Source organism: Cebus imitator, unplaced genomic scaffold (assembly GCF_001604975.1).
Source record: "Cebus imitator isolate Cc_AM_T3 unplaced genomic scaffold, Cebus_imitator-1.0 Scaffold621, whole genome shotgun sequence".
NCBI lineage: Eukaryota > Metazoa > Chordata > Mammalia > Primates > Cebidae > Cebus > Cebus imitator.
In genome coordinates, this window is record NW_016107936.1 from 731,195 (window position 1) to 749,545 (window position 18,351).

The 18,351-nt window shown below is 43.3% G+C and overlaps 2 protein-coding genes and 1 non-coding gene across 4 annotated transcripts in view; 2 read left to right on the forward strand and 1 right to left on the reverse strand.

The window, feature by feature from the left end:
• The first annotated feature begins 3,022 nt into the window (after positions 1-3,022).
• SOD1 (superoxide dismutase 1) lies at positions 3,023-12,040 on the forward strand. The gene is made up of 5 exons (XM_017517172.2): positions 3,023-3,261; positions 7,057-7,153; positions 9,708-9,777; positions 10,512-10,629; positions 11,712-12,040. The coding sequence occupies exons 1-5, from the start codon at positions 3,190-3,192 to the stop codon at positions 11,817-11,819; spliced, it is 465 nt and encodes a 154-aa protein (XP_017372661.1). The 5' UTR covers positions 3,023-3,189; the 3' UTR covers positions 11,820-12,040.
• On the forward strand, positions 7,567-7,743 carry LOC119469284. Its single transcript, XR_005198091.1, has one exon. It is a non-coding gene; the product is annotated as a small nucleolar RNA SNORA81 (small nucleolar RNA).
• Positions 12,041-14,233: 2,193 nt separating the features above from the next.
• SCAF4 (SR-related CTD associated factor 4) overlaps positions 14,234-18,351 on the reverse strand; it is a 64,537-nt gene continuing 60,419 nt past the window's right edge. For both annotated transcript variants that reach the window (XM_017517170.1, XM_017517169.1), the window contains exon 20: positions 14,234-15,550. In XM_017517170.1, the coding sequence (XP_017372659.1) occupies positions 14,598-15,550 (953 nt within the window). In that variant the 3' untranslated portion in view covers positions 14,234-14,597. The remainder of the gene's footprint in view (positions 15,551-18,351) is intronic.

An 18,351-nucleotide genomic window follows, 5' to 3' on the forward strand; every position in this document is an offset into this window, starting at 1 on the left:
CCCAGTTTGAAACACACAGACTCTGTGATATATTATGAGGCAGGAGCACCCCACGGTCATGGGATCATGGAGTTTCCAGGTTGGAATGAACAGGCCTGCCCTAACATTTGCAGGGCTGAGACAAAAGCACAGATAGATGCCCTTATACCATATGCCAAATGCTTAGATATAATAAATCACGAGGACACAGCTACATAAATATGTTCTATCAGCCTGTCTTAAGAAATATACCTTCATAAAGACCTGGAAGGCAGGTTCAAACGTGGAATTTTTGGACTTCTTTCAGTTCTGTGTAGAAGGCTGGCAGTAGTGAGCTGGCTGCCTGCCCGCCCCTGGCCTGTGCTCTTTTCCCCAGTCCTGCTGCTTGTGGCACTGGGTGGGGCCTATGTTCAAGGCTAGCAGTGAACTCAATGAGGGACAGTCCTTGCGCTGTTCAGGATCCTATATACAGACTCAGGGTTCTTTGGGCAGGAGATTCTGGGATGCTGGTACTCAAGTGGTGTTCTAAACAGTGGTCCTTCGCCGGGCACAGTGGTTCATGCCTGTAATCCCAGCACTTTGGGAAGCCTGGGATTCCCAAGGTGGGTGGATCACTTGAGGTTACAAGTTCGAGACCATCCTGGCCAACATGGAGAAACTCCATCTCTACTAAAAATACAAAAATTTAGCCGGGTGTGGTGGCGCACACCTGTAATCCCAGCTACTCGGGGGGCTGAGGCAGGAAAATTGCTTGAACCTGGGAGGTGGAGGTTGCAGTAAGCCAAGATCGCACCATGGCACTCCAGCCTGGGTGACAGAGTGAGACTCCATATCTAAATAAATAAAAAATAAACAGTAGTTCTTAACTGAGAGTGATTTGGCAAGGTCTGGAATTATTTTTGGTTGTCCCAGCCTGGCAGGGAGGGGGAGGGTATTACTGGCATCTAGTGAGTAGGTGAGCAGGGGCTAGGGATTCTACTAAACATCCTACAGTGGACAGGACAGCCTCTATAGCAAAGAATTATCTGGCCCAAAATATCCATAGTGCCCAGATTTGACATCCTGCATTAGGAAGACGCAAATACCCTTAATTTTCACGAAGTTAAATTCCTTAACCCTGTTCCAGGAGAGACGATGTTCTTGGGAGGAGCACCTTCTTGGCTTCAACACATTTTTTTTTAGACGAAGTCTCGCTCTGTTGCCCATGCTGGAATGCAGTGGCACTATCTCAGCTTACTACAACTTCCGCCTCCCTGGTTCAAGCAATTCTCCTGCCTCAGCCTCCCGAGTAGCTGAGATTACAGGCATGCTCGACCATGCCCAGCTAATTTTTTGTATTTTTAGTAGAGATGGGGTTTCACCATGCTGGCCAGGCTGGTCTCAAACTCCTGACCTTGTGATCTTCCTGTCTTGGCCTCCCAAACTGCTAGGATTACAGGCGTGAGCCACCGCATACAGGCTCAACACATTCTTTTCTCCATGAGAGATGATGCTGGAAGAGGGACAGAACACGACCCTTTTAAACAATGGGACTCCCTTGTTCAGATGTAAGGATCATCGTAGGAAGGCACCACCCTGGCATCATTAGACCACTCAAAAGAAGAGTAATTCACCGTTCCAAAGCAGCTCTCTTGTGTCGACGGGTGGCTCCCTTGGCAAGTTTACAATGAACTGAAATCTGCTGAACTTCCTGGAACCCAAAGAAACTTCAGCTTTGGGCAAAGGCCATTTGGCCAGCATTTGCACTGTTTATGTAACCGTCTAGAATATACTAAATATCTGTAAACTACTAAATACAACAAGCAAAACTACAATTATGCATACTTCCTGGAGGATGATCAAAAAATGTGAATTGTGTTTCTCTGATAGGGAATGCATTATAGTCTGAGGGTCTAAATAACATAATAAGTAAGTAAATACATAGATAATAGTGTACTCCAAACAAGGCTGGAGTGAATTCTGTTGTTCATACTGGACTTGAATTAAATCTCAGTATTTTGCCATGCTCAAAACTAAATGCTAGGCTGGACGTGGTAGCTCACATCTGTAATCCCAGCACTTTGGAAGGCCGAGGAGAGCAGATGGTTGGCTTGAGCTCAGGAGGTTGAAACCAGCCTGGGCAACATGGTGAAATCCCCGTCTCTAGTCAAAATACAAAAATTAGCCGGTGTGGTATCGCATGCCGGTGGTCCCAGGTACTTGGGAGGCTGACGCAAGAGGATCACTTGAACCTAGGAGGTGGAGGCTGCAGTGAGCTTGATCGTGCCACTGCACTTCAGCCTGGGCGACAGAGCGAGAATTTGTCTCAAAGGAACAATCACCCCTCCCCCGAAAAAGTAGTTTGTACTATTTTCTCATTTCATAATATGTTTTTGAAATATTCCCTTGAAAGATAAGTCATCTTTGTCGTCCTGTTGTATGGAGGGATCATAAATTATGTTGTTATTCTATCTTTGAGCGTTGTGGCCATGGGGCCAGACAAAAACGCAGGAGATGCGTAGAAGCCAACTAGTTGCCTTTTGGTTATCTGTAGGGCTGTGGTCCTGCCAAAGAGGAAAAATGTAAAAGGAGTATGGAATTCTGCCAACCAAATAAGCTCTGTGCTAAGGACTAAGAAAATTGCAGGGGAGGAAAAGGTGTGGCCGGGGATTGAGGTGTAACGACTTCCTACACCTTCAGAAAACTGTACACCAAGACAAAAAAAATGAAAACAACAAAAGCATCCATCTTGGTACGCCCCAATTTCTGAGTAACAAATGAGACGCTGTGACCAAAATCAGTCATAACTAATGACATTTCTAGATAAAGTGACTTCAGATCGCCAAGGAGTACCGTTTGTATCTCATTTTGCGAATGTCGCGTCCTGCATTCGGCGGGCTACGCGCCCGTTTGGAAAACGATGTGTTTTTTTTTTCCACGTTTCGGGTTTCTGGACCTTTCCGGGCTGTGGGGCGGGGGAAGTCTGCGGCGCACGCGGCCCCTTGGCCCCGCCCCCGGTCAGTCCCGGCCATTGACGACCCGAGGCTGCCGCAGAAGGCGGGCTGAGCGCGCGCGCGGCGATTGGTTCCGGGCCAGAGTGGGTGGGGCGCAGAGGTCCGGCCTATAAAGTGTCCGCGGCGCCCTGGGCTGGCTTGCGTCGTTTTCTTCTGCAGCGTCTGTGGTTTCCTCGACAGTCTTTGGAACCCTGATCCAGGCGTGGCCTCGCGAGTGATGGCGATGAAGGCAGTGTGCGTGTTGAAGGGCGACGGCCCGGTGCAGGGCACCATCAACTTCGAGCAGAAGGCAAGGGCCGGGGCGGAGGCTCGTGGCGAGACCTCTCCCGCCAGCTTGCCCGCCCACGCATCTGTGCTTGGAGCGGACCGCTAGCCAGGCCTCTGGGCTGTCCTAGTCCCGCGCCCGGCCCCGGCCCCGGCCCGTACCGCCCGGTCGGTGCCTTCGCCCACTGCGGTGCGGCGTCCGCTAAGTGCTGAGTCACCGGGCGGGCCCGGGCGCGGGGTGTGGGACTGAGGTCGCCGCGGGGCTGGGCCTGCGCGTGGCAGGAGCGCGGGGAGGGATTGCCGCGGCTGGGGAGGGGAGGGGCGGGGGCGGGCGCGGTGGCCTCGGGGGTCCGTGGACCGCCGCCACGGGGTCGGTCGTGGTGCTTGGAGCGGCTGTGCCTCTCCCTTGCCTGGCGGTGTTCTCGTTCTATGGGTCCCGCAGACGCCGAGTGGCGCAGTGCCAGGCCCGGCCCGGGGGTGGCGACTGCGCCGGGGGACCCCTGGTCTTCGCATCCCTCTCCACTTGGAGTCTCCGCTTTTGTATACAGCTCTAAGGCTAAGAATGTTTTTTATATCTTTAAACGACATTGGAAAAGAAAAATACGCAACAGAGACCGTTTTGTATGGCACTTTGCAAGAAAGTTTGCTGGCTGTTCTGGGTCTGTTCTAGGTCATGGTTGGGCTGCAAGGGCAGAGAAGGTAGCCTTGGACAGAGGTCCTTTTCCTCTTCCTAAGCTCCGAAAGCCAGAGATTTAACTGACTCTTTCCGGGATTTTTGAGGGCAGCGATTCTTAATTCTGGGTACACAGTTACCTCATTTGAAGATCTTATTAAAAATACACCAGAACCCAGCCTCAGACCAGTTACATCCAAACCTGCCCTAGTGCAGGGCGAGTAATGCCAGGTTTTAAAAGTTTCCAAGGTGATTTTGATGTGCACGCACGATTTAGAACTGTTGTTTGAGGTCAGTGGGTGGGTTTAGGATTTGGAAATTAGAAGAATTGGAGTTTCCATTACACCGAATTGGCACTTAATAACTGTAGTCGGAGCATTTCTGAAGCCAACTTCTCTGTAAAGTGGCTTTAAAATTGCTCTGCCATTAGGCAGGTTGCTAAGATGGTCAGAGACAAACTTCTGAACGAATCTTGTAGAATAAAATATACAGAAATATTTTCAGAACGGTTATCAATAAAATTGTAAAACGAGTTGCCACGAAGGCGGTTGTGATAACACTGTCCCCAGAACCTTAGCGAAGTTACCAACTGGTGGAAAATTGTCCTCGTACTCGGCTTAAAAATCGAGAGAATATATACTGTATGAATGAGATTCAGTCTTTAAAGGGATTTACAGAAACAGGAGAGGACAGGAACAGTCTGTGTAAGTGTCTGAAATTTATGTGAGGGAGATACGAGTTTAGCTTTTTTTTTTTTTTCTCTGAGACAGAGTCTCGCTGTATCCCCCAGGCTGGAGTGTAGGGGCGCGATCTCTGCTCACTGCACCCTCCGCCTCCCTGGTTCAAGTGATTCTTCTGCGTCAGCCTCTCCAGTAACTGGGGACTACAGGCGTGCACCACCATGCCCAGCTAACTTCTGTTTTTTTTTTTTAGTGGAGTCGGGGTTTCACCACGGTGGCCAGGATGGTCTTGATCTCCTAACCTTGTGATCCACCCACCTCGGCCTTCCAAAGTGGTGGAGTTTACAGGCGTCAGCCACCGCACCCGGCCAGCTTTTTTCTTTAATAGGCCTTCAGATTTTCTGGAAAAGGTTCTTTGCCATTTGACTTCATTTTGCAGGTTTCATTTGTCACTTTGTTTTGTCCCTCTTGAGTTCTCCCCATATAATTCACCAGTACTAGTCTTAAGAGCCTCTGAGGAATGCCCTCTCCTTGGCCATTGAGAATCCATGCATGAACCCAGGTTTCTGTCATTTTCTACCTTCCCTGAGCAGCTTGCCTAGTTCCCTCTTCTAAGCTCCAGGCTTCATTTTGGTGATGCCCGTTGTACCTGAGAAAGAGCCTTGGATGGTGGAGCATTCCAGCTCTCCAGATATGCAGAGATAATTGGCTGTAAACTACCTGGCTTGGCACATTCTGTGTTTAAAATCTTGGTCTTGTTGCCAGCTTTTACAAATCAGAATTTTTCACCTATAAATTAGTCCAGTTTTCCTAGCTTCTCTTGGAGAGTTTTTGGAGATCTTTTCATGCTGAGCCTTCATTGGCCCAAGGGCAGCACAGCTGGAGCAGTGTATTTTTTCACTTCCCAGGCCTGTGTCATTCTGCTAAGTTAACAGCCTGGTCCCTGTACGGTTGTACCCAAGCACAGCTGCTTACGTGTTCCCAGTGCATTACCCGTTAAATGGAGGTGTGAAAGAATCTGCTCTTTTTGGCTCTGTGCTCTTAACAACAAAGAGTGTTTGAGGGACAACTTTCACAGTTGAGTTTTTTTTCAAAATTAAAGGTTGTAGAAGGGTCATGGCATCTATTCTCAAAAAGAAAAGAATTTAAAAAGGCAGCAATTGCCAGAAGACTTCGTTTGAGCAATGGTATTTTCCAGTGGAAAGTCACCTCTTAAGGGCTAATGCCTCTTAACTGTTGGCCCTGACTATTTGAAAACAAACCAAGCTAAAAACAAGAGACACTAACGTGTTGTGTGACTGTGGTGTGGACGCTGTGTCTGTTTTAGTCAGATCTAGTTGTAACTTCCTTGATTTCTGTATGTAGCCACTCAGCACCATCACCTGTCACCGTTACCTGAATGGCGACCCTGCTTGTCTTCTTGGTAGAGTGGAAAGGTTATCTAGGTTTCAGTGCTTGGAAAGATTTCAGAAAACACTAGTATCTGGTTAGACTGGAATCAGTCCTCTCCCACAGGCAGTGGAATAGGATAGTTTCTGACTGCTAATTAAGAATACCTGGCTGGGTGCAGTGGCTTACGCCTGTAATCCCAGCACTTTGGGAGGCCAGGGCAGGTGGATCATGAGAGATCAGGACCATTCTGGCTAACACGGTGAAACCCGTGTTCACTAAAAATGTGAAAAATTATTACATGCACCTGTAATCCCAGCTACTCAGGAGGCTGATGGGGGAGAATCACTTGAACCCGGGAGGTGGAGGTTGCAGTGAGCTGAGATTGCGCCAGTGCACTCCAGCCTATGTGGCAGAGTGAGACTCCATCTGAAAAAAAAGAAAAAACAAACACCTAGGATGGAAACTTAAAAACACTCACTGAGTGGGGGAGTGGGGAGCAGGGGTCCTAGGGCTGCCCGTTGGACATATTTCCAGGGTGCCTTTTTCTTCAAGAGTCAAGTCTGTATGCCGTATGGAAGAGTGTCTATGTGGAGAAAATGCAAGGTACTACTGAGCGTAGGTTGAGACATACACCTTTGGGTTAAAAAGGTTTACATGTACGTGTATATTCAACATGTACAAATGTACGGCCTGTTCAAAAGCATTGACTAAATAGGTACTTAATACTACATTTTTACTGTAATAGTCAAACCCTGCAAAGTATCTAACCCTGATGTGTAGGTACTCACTATGCTTACCACTCTGTTAGGTGCTTTTTATGTTATTTAATCACAAAGCCTGGCCACAGCACTTGCGCATTGAGTGCGGGACAAGTTTACCATCTCCCTTTGAGGACACAGGCCTAGAGCAGTTAAGCAGCTTGCTGGAGGTTCAGTGGCTAGAAAGTGGTGGTGCTGGGATTTGGACACAGATTTTTCCACTCCCGAGTCTGGTTTTTTACTTGCCTGTGAGGGGTAAAGGTAAATGAGCTGTTTTCTTGGTTCAGTAACTCTCTCGCACTGTTCTTTGATTAAAGGAAAGTAATGGACCAGTTAAGGTGTGGGGAAGCATTACAGGATTGGCTGAAGGCCTGCATGGATTCCATGTTCATCAGTTTGGAGATAATACACAAGGTGGGTGTTGTGTTGTGCTGGTGAACCATACTTGTTCAGCCTAGTTAGATAAACTCAGTAGCCTCTAAACATTAAAACCTCTCAACTCATTTTTGTTTTTGCGACAGGGTCTTGCTCTGTCACCCAGGCTGGAGCGCAGTGGTGCTGTGGGATCACAGCTCACTGTTAGCCTCAGCCTCCCTGGTTCCAGTGAGCCTCATGCCTTGGCCTGTAGCTGGGACTACAGTTACACGCCACCACGCCTGGCTCATTTTTGTATTTTTTCTAAAGGTGGGGTTTCATCATGTTGCCCAGGCTAGTCTTGAACTGCTGGGCTGAAGCGGTCCATCCTCGACCTCCCAGAGTGCTGGGATTACAGGTGTGAGCCACTGTGCCTGGTAAAACCCTCAACTCTTCTTTTAAAAAAGAGGTCAACTTTATTGTATAAGCACTGTGCTAAAATTATAGAAACTAGGACCATATCTTGGTTTTTGTAATAATGCTAGCAGAGTGAGACAGGAAGAAAAGTAATTGCACTAGATTGTGAAGACTGGGGTACACCTGTTTCTTAATGTTCAGTGTCCTTTGTCTTAAGATTTGGTGTAGTATATCTTTAGAAAAAAAAAAGTCAAGGTGAAATAACTGTGATCAACCTTAAGATTAGCTGCAAAACTGGCAGGTGTCTTTTCGACACCTAGGCGTGGAAAAGAAGGGGAAAGTTGATGTTTTTTGTCTTATGGCTTCGTTGTAGTAGAGGGTGTTTTTTAAAGAATGCAATAGAAAATAAGAAGTTGAGCTCTTAACTCTTGGGGGTGACCCCAAGTGTTTGCGCTGGGGGTTGAGGGTGGGAGCCTCAAGCAAAGGGGCTGTATTTATTTGCATAGCGCCATATAAGAGCATGCCCCAAACACAGGCTCCTTAGTGGGACAAAAGTATGATACAAACTGAAGATGGAATGTAGATAGGTGATTATTGGTGCTTTGGAATAAGCTTTTTTTAAAAAAATTTTAAGTATTTTAAAAAATCAGACAGCCCCTGAACCAGAGTAGGAGAAATGCCAAGTTTTTCTTCCTTTTTTTTTGAGACAGTCTCACAGCTGTCACCCAGGCTGGAGTGCAGTGGCACGATCTCAGCTCACTGCAACCTCCGCTTCCTGGGTTTAAGCCATTCTCTGCCTCAGCCTCCTGAGTAGCTGGGATTACAGGCCCATGCCACCATGCCCAGCTAATTTTTTTTTTTTTTTTTTTTTTTAAGTAGAGACGGAGTTTCACCATATTGGCCAGGCTGGTCTTGAACTCCTGACTTCGTGATCCACCCACCTCGGCCTCCCAAAGTGCTGGGATTACAGGCGTGATCCAGTGGGCCCGGCCCGAGTTTTATTTTCTTAATTTGGGATTCGAAGCAAGTTCACAAACATTTATGGGTTAAATTGCATTTAGTGATCTTTTGCCATATTTGAGTAATAATCTGAATTTTTTGTTTATAGATTTCTCCTTAAATTAACTTTATTCATCTTGCTAATTAGTTCCAAATAGTGATTTTGAAGGATCAAATTGGATCCATTTCCGAAATTGCTGAAATTCCCCAAGTTGCTTTTTGGCTTCCCTGCCTCTGGCCTGGGAAGCGATTGCCCCGCCGCATCCTGTAACTTGCCTGCTTTTCTCCTGTGTGGGACTCCTGGGCTGTGGGGGAGCTGCTGAGTGAAGACAGCCGTGTTATGAAAGGGCCTCCTGTGCCGCCGAGGCTGTGCTCTATGAATGTCATCCCCTGGTGCACAGGAGTGGCTTCTACGCAGGATACAGTTGGAATGTGCCGCCCCCTGGAATTGTGTAAGGCAGCAGCCTTGGCCCTGGCACATAAGATGCTGTTGAATATTCTGCCTGCACCAAGTAAAGGGCACAGATAGAACTGCTTGATAGCATGCTGCTGGGGAGATGAGATTTTTGTAGTTAAAGAATACTGCATTCTTAACAATTTGGATGATAACCATGGGATTTTAATAGAAAAACTGTTGAAGATCAGTGTGGTCCCCTTATTTTACAATGAAGAAGCCAAAGTTCAGAGAAGGGTATTAACTTTACAAGTGTCCGACAGTAGTTAGAACTTTTTATTTATTTGTGAGACGGAGTCTTGCCCTGTCACCTAGGCTGGGGTGCAGTGGTGTGGTCTCAGCTTACTGCAACCTTTGCCTCCCAGGCTCAAGCGATTCTCCTGCCCCAGCCTCCCAAGTAGCTGGGACTACAGGTGTGCACCACCATGCTCAGCTAATTTTTGTATTTTTTCAGTAGAGACAGGGTTTTGCCATGTTGGCCAGGCTGGTCTCAAACTCCTGACCTCAGGTGATCCACCCACCTCAGCTTCCCAAAGTGCTGGGATTACAGGTGTGAGCCTCCATGCCTGGCCATAGAACTTGTTTCTATTCCCTTCTCACTGTACCGGTACCAAGGTGTTGCTTATCCTGGAAGTCATGATGCAGGCCTTTGCTCTCTCTGTTGGAAGTTGTTGCAGTGTTTATTTTTAGAATGTATTTGGGAACTTTAATTCATAATTTGGCTTTTTTTTTTCTTGTAAATAGGCTGTACCAGTGCAGGTCCTCACTTTAATCCTCTCTCCAGAAAACATGGTGGGCCAGAGGATGAAGAGAGGTGAGCAACAAGATGCTTAACTCTCTTAATAATGGCGATAGCTTTCTGGAGTCCGTGTGGTGTACTACTGTAAATATGTGCCAAGGTAGTTCCGTCTTCTCCCCACCTTTGCTTTTGAACTTGACTCTCATCTAACCCCCTGCCCCCAAATGCTGGAATGCTTAATTGCTGGGCTTAAAGGAGTTGACAAATGGGGACACTTAAAACGATTTGGTTTTGTAGCATTTATTGAATATAGAACTAATACAAGTGCCAAAGGGAACTAATACAGGAAATGTCATGAATAACAGTACTGTTAACCACTAGCAAAATCAGTCATCATTATGAAACATAGGAAGCTTCTTAGATTAAAAAAAATTGAAATTGAAAACTAGTCGAGACTCCATTTGTATGCGTCTTTTCTGAAAGCCTTTCAGGAAAATATTAAAGGACAAGATCATTTTTGTAACAGAGGCCCTGGGACGTAGCTTTGTTAGCTATGCCAGAAATTAACAGGCTTAACTCAGTAACTGAGAGTTTACCCTTTGGTACTTCTGAAACGAGGTGCACCCGCATCTTTCTTCCGAGAGCATTAGTCTATAGACTTGAAGCCTTGTTGGAAGAGCCGTGTCTAGAATGCCTAGCTACTTGTTTTCAAATTTGTGTTTACTCAGTCAAGTTTTAATTTAGGTCATGAACTACCTTGATGTTTAGTGGCATGAGCCCTAATCCATCTGATGCTTTTTCATTATCAGGCATGTTGGAGACCTGGGCAATGTGACTGCTGGTAAAGATGGTGTGGCCAAAGTGTCAATTGAAGACTCTGTGATCTCACTCTCAGGAGACCATTCCATCATTGGCCGCACGTTGGTGGTAAGTTTTCATGAAAGGATATACATAAAACTTCCTCTAACATACAGTCATGTATCTTTTCACTTCATGATTGTTAATTGTGGTTTCTAAAGATACAGATAAATTGTACTTGCAGTTCAAATTGGGAAAAGCAAATGTTTTTGGACGATTACAGTGAAAATGAATTATTCTATCTAGGTCAGTTAAGAACACTGTTCTGGTAAGATGGAGTAAAAAGCAGGTTACATTTGAGCATATCAGAAGATCTGAACTGGGAAAGACAGAAGTATTGTTTAGTTTTAAAGTGGTCAGATTTTCTTGCCAGTATTGGCTTTCTCACGTGTTAAACAGAACATTTTGTAAGTTTAAAACCTGGGATGGACTCGAGTATTCATGTTCGCTCAGATCTGCAGGTTATCAGGACTGGTTTAGCTTGTGGAAAGCTGCTGCCCCAAGTTATCCTGGGGAACTGCATCTGGTTCATGCCAAATGCCAAGCAGAGTCTCTCACTACCTACCCTTGAGGGCATTAATAGTCAGTAGTCACTTCCATTCAGGTGACCCTTTCTGTGGTTTTCTTGAGCCATAGTTGTAAAGCAGAAAAATTTATAAAGGTTTGATGAGCAAAATTCAAAATACTGTTGCTAAAACATGAAGGTATTTTTAGGGTTATATCTTATTTATAGGCCTGTTGCTCATTTGGCGTGAAATTTTGAGGTTTTTCGTTCACTTTCACTTTCCTTTTTTTCCAAAGCAATAAAAAAAACTGCCAAAGTAAGAGTCACTGCTGCACTAAGATTACTATAATTTACGGAGGATTAAGAGTAGCATGGTGGTCTACAACAGTTATTTGGGTTTTTAGTATTTCATTTAGACATAGCAACACTTACCTATTGTTTAAAGGTAATGTCTTTGCAACACCTAGACAAAACCTTTAGTAGTAGTTTCTACTTTTAAACCACTAAATGTTAGTATATTTCTCTACTAGTAGGATTAATGTTATTTTTCTAATATTACAAGGTTCTTAAACATCTTTTGGGTATTGTTGGGAAGAGGTAGTGATTACTTGACAGCCCAAAGTTATCTTCTTAAAATTTTTTACAGGTCCATGAAAAAGCAGATGACTTGGGCAAAGGTGGAAATGAAGAAAGTACAAAGACAGGAAACGCTGGAAGTCGTTTGGCTTGTGGTGTCATTGGGATCGCCCAGTAAACATTCCCCTGGATGTAGTCTGAGTCCCGTTAACTCATCTGTTATCCTGCTAGCTGTAGAAATGTAACTTGACATTAAACACTGTAATCTTAAAAGCATAATTGTGTGATTTTTTTAAAAAAGCTGCTTTAAAGTACCTGTAATGAGAAACTGGTTTATGATCACTTGGAAGATTTGTATAGTTTTATAAACCTCAAATTAAAATGTTTCAGTGGCCTGTATTTCGCCAGACTTAATCACAGATGGGTATTAAACTTGTCAGAATTTCAATTCTCATTCAAGTCTGTGAATAAACACCCTGCATGGCACCTATTTTGAGCCTATTAATCCAAATTCAAATTAAATTAGCTCTGGTATTTATATAAACAGCTTCAGTGGAACAGATTTACTAATATTAACTGATAGCATTTTATTTTGAAAGTGTTTTGAGGCCATCAAAATGCATATTTTTTAAACAGCAGGTCTTTTAGCTGAAACTAACACAACTGTTTAGACCAATAGGCTGTCCTTTGTAAGCTTTAGGGAAATGTCCCTGCTTAGTCATTTAGCATTCATAAAGTACCTCCTTATTTTAAAAAGATGTTACGGTGTAAGAGAGCCATTGATAACATTTAGCTTTAAAAGGCAGTTACAGCCTCAGCTAGCTAATAAGATTATCTATGTGCCAGAATGGCACAAATTCTACATTCAAGGGTAGAGGTTGGCACAACCTACTTACATATTAATTAATTAGCCCTTTAAAGAAATCTGTAGCATTAGAAGATGGAACAAAGGAAATGCTTTATTGTGGGTTCTGGCTGTTTAAGAATTTACACACTGAATTAGTGCAATTGAGTCACATAATGTATTATGTACCTGTGAGAGAATGCTTTTAAATGTTAATCTAACTCAGGTTTGACTAGTTTATCCCATTGGAAATTATTTGATAAACCAGGAATAAGTGACAATCCTGTTTGTTCATAAATATGTACTTTATCAAATGTAAGAGATGATTTAGGAGAGGAAAAGCTAAACTGAGGACAAATTTGTAGTGTTTCCAAAGTTTTAAAATTACAGTAAAGAATATGCTCACAGTAAGTGGTGAAAACAACCATCCTTTAAATCTTGGTAGAGAATCTTTAAAAAACAGCATTTAACATATTTCCCTAATGCAGTTTGTTGCACATGTGGAATAACTCAAAGAGATCTACTTAAGCCTTTTAAAGCTTCACATGTAAAATCACACTAGTAGTAGCTTATTCATGTGCATACAGGATGGTCTCAATACTTTGAACTGGAAATACAGGCTGTAAGTCCTTGAAGTCTGGATGTTGGGTAATCACGTTTTCTTCCAGAAGCCCATTTGTTAGGACTTTTAAACTTGTCAGTGGGACAGTGTAAAATTAAGGACAAGTTTTATAATTTAAATTTGCAAGCAAAACAATTTCCTCTCATTTTCTAAAAGCAGGAATATAAGGACATTGCCCTAGATATATTCTCCCCATCAAATGAAAGATCTTATTTAAAAACCAGAGTAATAAAGCAGCTTTGCCTGAGGATGAAGGCAAAGACAAAGTTAACTGCTCAGCACACTGAAACTAAGAGTTTAAGTAATGAAAAACAACTTTGAGGCCATAAATACTTGGATAGTGTAACATCAGCTCTTGGCACTGGATTTCCTGCAATTTCAGATGAAGGCTTGGCTTGGCTTTGAATGTCTTCATGTGATAATTCTTGGACAACCTACGATTTTTCCCAGTTAACCCAGCAACTTTAAGCAAAAGAAAGTATACGTGGGGAAAAAGTTCAGTTTACCTCTGCCCAGCAGGGGAATTAAACTGGTAAAGGCAACAGGCAAGGCTTATATAAGAAAACAATAGGTTGCAGTGAAGTCCTCAAACATACAACAAAAACCTTTTAGGTTGCAAATGTTAACCTTGATTCTTTTACCCTTTTGAAAAATTTAATGGGATGGGTAAAAAAAAAAAAAAAAAAAAAAAAAAAAAAAAAAAAAAAAAAAAAAAAAAAAAAAAAAAAAAAAAAAAAAAAAAAAAAAAAAAAAAAAATACACGCAACCTTCCAACGTAATACCCAGGCAATCAGATAATTTGTAGTACAACTTGTAACACCAAGATCTAACTTCCTCCAGCAAAATCTCCTTACAAATTAATTAGGGCAATATTTACCACAAAGCCAATGAGGAAAAAAGAAAACTTCAATTGAATTGCAAACACAGCTTTTCAACTGACACTAAACTAACCTTTACCTAAAAATCAAAAGTATTACATATGAAAGTGAGAATAACTACATAAAGTGTCTATTTCCATAAGTCAAGTCTAATTTAGACTCCAATACAGTATTAACAGATCAAACTTTGACGGTGAACAATCCTTTTCCACCTTAATGCAGTGTAGGAAGAATAGCACACATTAAAGTTTGTTACGAAAATAGAGTTTATTAAAAACATCCCTATTGTTTTGAGGAGCTTTCACCGTTACCTTGTCTTAAATTAAAAAAAAAAAAAAATAGAGAGCACTTCTAATTACGATTTGTAAACTTTTTAAAGTCAAAACTTTTAAAAAGTTACAGCAAAAAGGGTAATATTTATTCATATTTTCAGTATTTTTTGTTATTTTGTGGCTATTTTTAAATAGAAGGGAAGCAATCAAATTGCTTACAGTTCCCCACCAGCTGGCGCGGGGCTGCAGTACAGCGGGAGCGGATATAATACAGCATCTGTACACCTCAAGCTCTACACTCCAGGAAGTGTCACTGTCACATTTTCACAAATTCCAGTCTCTAACGAGGAGCCTCTGCTGCTGAGCCAGAATCCTTTTCGGGTTCAACGGATGAGGTAGCCTCAGCAGGTAACTCTTCAGAAGGCTTTAGGACTGCGGCCTCAGACTCCCCCTTCTCAAGTTCTGAAGCAGTGTCTACATTTCCCACTTGGCTAACGGGAGGTTCAATGGTTTTGTTACCACCTGACCTGTCTGTCACCTCAGGCTTCTCCTTTCCCCGGGTCTCTTCCTTCTCTCTACGAGACTCTCTATCTCTAGAATCTCTCTCTCTGTCTCGATGCCCACTAGAGCGTCTATTTCTGTCTTCCAAGTCTCTGTGCCTGTCCCGGTCAGGGCTCCTCCTTCCCCACTCTCTCCTGTCACGGTTACTATTATCTCTATCATCATTACGGTTCCCATACCGTTCCCGGTCATTCTCCACCCGATTTCCGAAAGATCTTCTTCCAAACCTTTCTTGGTCTCTACCTGAATTGAATTGCTGCCTGTTATCATTTCTAAACTGCTGCGGCTGCTGCTGTGTTGGCGGAGGCTGTTGTGATGGTGGCGGCTGCTGCTGCTGCTGTTGCTGCGGTTGCTGGGGCGGCTGCGGCTGCTGTTGCTGTTGCTGCTGCGGTGGCTGTTGCCTTCCATCTCTGTCTTCAGGGCCCCCTGGGCCTGGCCCTGGGCCCCCGAGCCCTGGCATTCCACCAGGCCTAACAAAGGGGCCATGCGGTGGGAAGGGACCTTTCATTCCGTGAGGCGGAGGCATCGCAAAGCCCGCTGGTCCTGGCGGTGGGCCTCTGTGCATCATGTGCGGCGGCAGGGGACGGGGCGGCATGAGAGGGAACCGCTGTAAGTGAGGTGGGGGCATTCCCGGAGGGCGCTGGAGCGGGATGAGGCCGGGCCGGGCGCCAAGAAGACCAGTAGATGGTGCCTGGAGTCCAATTACAGGACCAGGTGCAACTCCTTGAGTGCCTAAAAGATGATAAAAATAAAAACATAAATAGGACAGAAGATGGGCACTTCAGTTTCAGCTGTATTCTGTGGAGCTTAAAGCACAAAATTCAATCCACCATCTTCAAATTTCATATTGTTTGCCAGTCTAGCTGTCACAAACCCAGTGTGAGGCCCAGTAACAAGCTAAGGCAAGCAACTGCAAAGACATCTTGAAAGTATCTAATACAGGTAGGGGCCAAAATAAACGGGAAAGAAAATAGTAATGGTAATACCTATTTTTGAACAGTATGTCAAAATCTCCTGTGGCTTTCATTAGAAGCTGTTTTCCCACTCCAAATACATTTGAGAAACACAATGTGCTAAGTCCAAATGAGATGAACACATTATCAATAACTATTCAAGCCAACTAAGCACAGTGCAGGTGCACACTTAGAAAATTTACAATCTAAGTCTTTTTACTTATTACTAGGAAAAAATGAGGTCACAGACCTAGAAAACCCAGTAAAGAGGAAGATCTCTTTGATTCCATGCCACACTTAGTCCATATTAAAATGCCTGATGTAGTTATTATGCAATATGCATCAGTTAAACACTAATGTCTACAAAACAAAGATCCATACGTAAATGTGAAGTTTATTGTTAGTTCCTTTTTCAAAGCACAGCACAGTATTTAACTTGCAAGGCCATCATGACATGAATAATGCTCAGTGTTCAGCAGCTCACCTTCTAATTATTCTTTCTTTTTTTTTTGAGACGGAGTTTCACTCATGTTACCCAGGCTGGAGTGCAATGGCGCGATCTCGGCTCACCGCAACTTCCGCCTCCTGGGTTCAGGCAATTCTCCTGCCTCAGCCTCCTGAGTAGCTGGGATTACAGGCACGCACCACCATGCCCAGCTAATGTTTTGTATTTTTAGTAGAGACGGGGTTTCACCATGTTGACCAGGATGGTCTCGATCTCTTGACCTCGTGATCCACCCGCCTCGGCCTCCCAAAGTGCTGGGATTACAGGCTTGAGACACCGCACCTGGCCCTAATTATTCTTTAAAAGGTGGCAAGTGTGGTAAGGTTGATGCTGTTCAAAGTAACAATGACTTCTTGGTTTTATTTTCCCACTTACATGAGGGTTTGCTCATACTGCTGTTAACAGTCACATAAGTTCAACAACCTGCCATTTTCTGCTTGGGGTTCACCACTTAAGTAACAGATAAGCACTGGGATCTCTCAATTTATTCCTTTGCAAATATAAATATTGCAAGGCAAATATATAATACTGTAACTGAAAGGAGTTATTCAGTCATATTCCATTATGACTAAAAATAACATAATGGAAAACATTCCAGATACTATTAAGAAAATGCCATTCACCTATGTGCTGCAGAAAGGTCTTTGAGCAAGTTACGGGTTATCATCAGTTAGCAATGATCAGAAAAATGGCCAATACTTTAGTACTATTTTCTTTCTTCCCCAACATAATGTTATTTTAGATTTACAACTTCAATCAAGTTCTTCCCACCTACTTTAGCAAACTAACAAGTCCTGTTTCTAGATTTTATGTATTAATAATTATGATAAACAATAACTTCTACATTTCTGCTACTCACAATGTGTTGTGCAGCACTACTTGTTAAACTTTAGCACTAAAGTGGACCTGAAAATGTATGTAAACCAGCTTGTAACTCTTTTAACATAAAGACTCACCAGCTTTGCTATTTACACAAACAAAAATATCTTCTTCTAAATGTTTAAAGAGAAATGTTTGGTGAAATATCTTTCTGGACATGTGCCTTAGTATTCTGGCTTATAAAATGGGCATAGTAATAATATCTGCCACTTGTTGAGATCAAATAGGATAAAATATGTAAGAGTGAGTTCAGTGCTTGGCTCATGTAACTGCTGAAATTATTATTCTGCACATCTGTTTAGAAAGATAATATCCTAACACTAAACATTTGATTTGGCAAAAAACACAACATTTCTACTTCTGATAATTAAAATCTTAATCAACTCTTCCTGCTTCCCCAACACCTGCCATAGTTTAAAGTCAAGTACTTGGGTAACTGGAAAAAATACACTAAACTTCCATATGTCCGGTCTAAAGTTGGGAAATGCTAATTACCATAGCAAAAACGACAGAAACTGTGAAATGGATGAGGTGATGACTGTCCGTTCACAGGCTCTTCAGACTCTTGGGGAAAATCCCAGACAATGAACATGTACAGGACAGGACGCCACCTATACAGTATCTCAGATCAAAAGAAAACCTTCTTTACATCATTTGGGAAATATCTACTGAGTATATACCACACACTGGGGCATCAGAAGCACATGTCCTTGCTTTCACTTTGTAAAGGAATAGTGTAGTCCCGATACCTGTGGACTTTAATCCAAAACATAAAATGCGTATGTTCAGGCAGTCTTTTAATAGGGGTATCATTATACAGAAGCACCTGAAACAAACAGAACTTTACTTTCTCATCACCTTTTATTAGGAAAAAGTGTTTTCCAGGACTAAAATAACCAATGTTTACTGTTACGGAGGTCTGCCTATCAAATTCTGGTGCCTATCTATAGGTTTAAGTGGTCATGCCAAATTTTAAAATAACACCAGAAAAACAGGGGAAACAGTTTTAAAGCATCTTATTATAACAAGAGAATTTAGTTGAGATGTGTCTTCAAAAGGAAAGTGATTCCTGAAGGGCAATGGGAAGATCCTACTCCTGATTGCCCCGTGATTTGGATTCCTCAAGTATGACAGTGGCCAAAGGATGCAAATGGGCCAATACAACAAAATAGCATCCCCAGTCTGAAGGACCACAT

Excerpts from the sequence above, each read along its gene's own strand:
- SOD1 (XM_017517172.2), top strand. The coding sequence starts at position 3,190 with ATGGCGATGAAGGCAGTGTGCGTGTTGAAGGGCGACGGCCCGGTGCAG. Across the intron at positions 9,778-10,511 it reads GGGCCAGAGGATGAAGAGAG|GCATGTTGGAGACCTGGGCA; the intron begins GTGAGCAACAAG and ends TTTCATTATCAG. Across the intron at positions 10,630-11,711 it reads TCATTGGCCGCACGTTGGTG|GTCCATGAAAAAGCAGATGA; the intron begins GTAAGTTTTCAT and ends AATTTTTTACAG.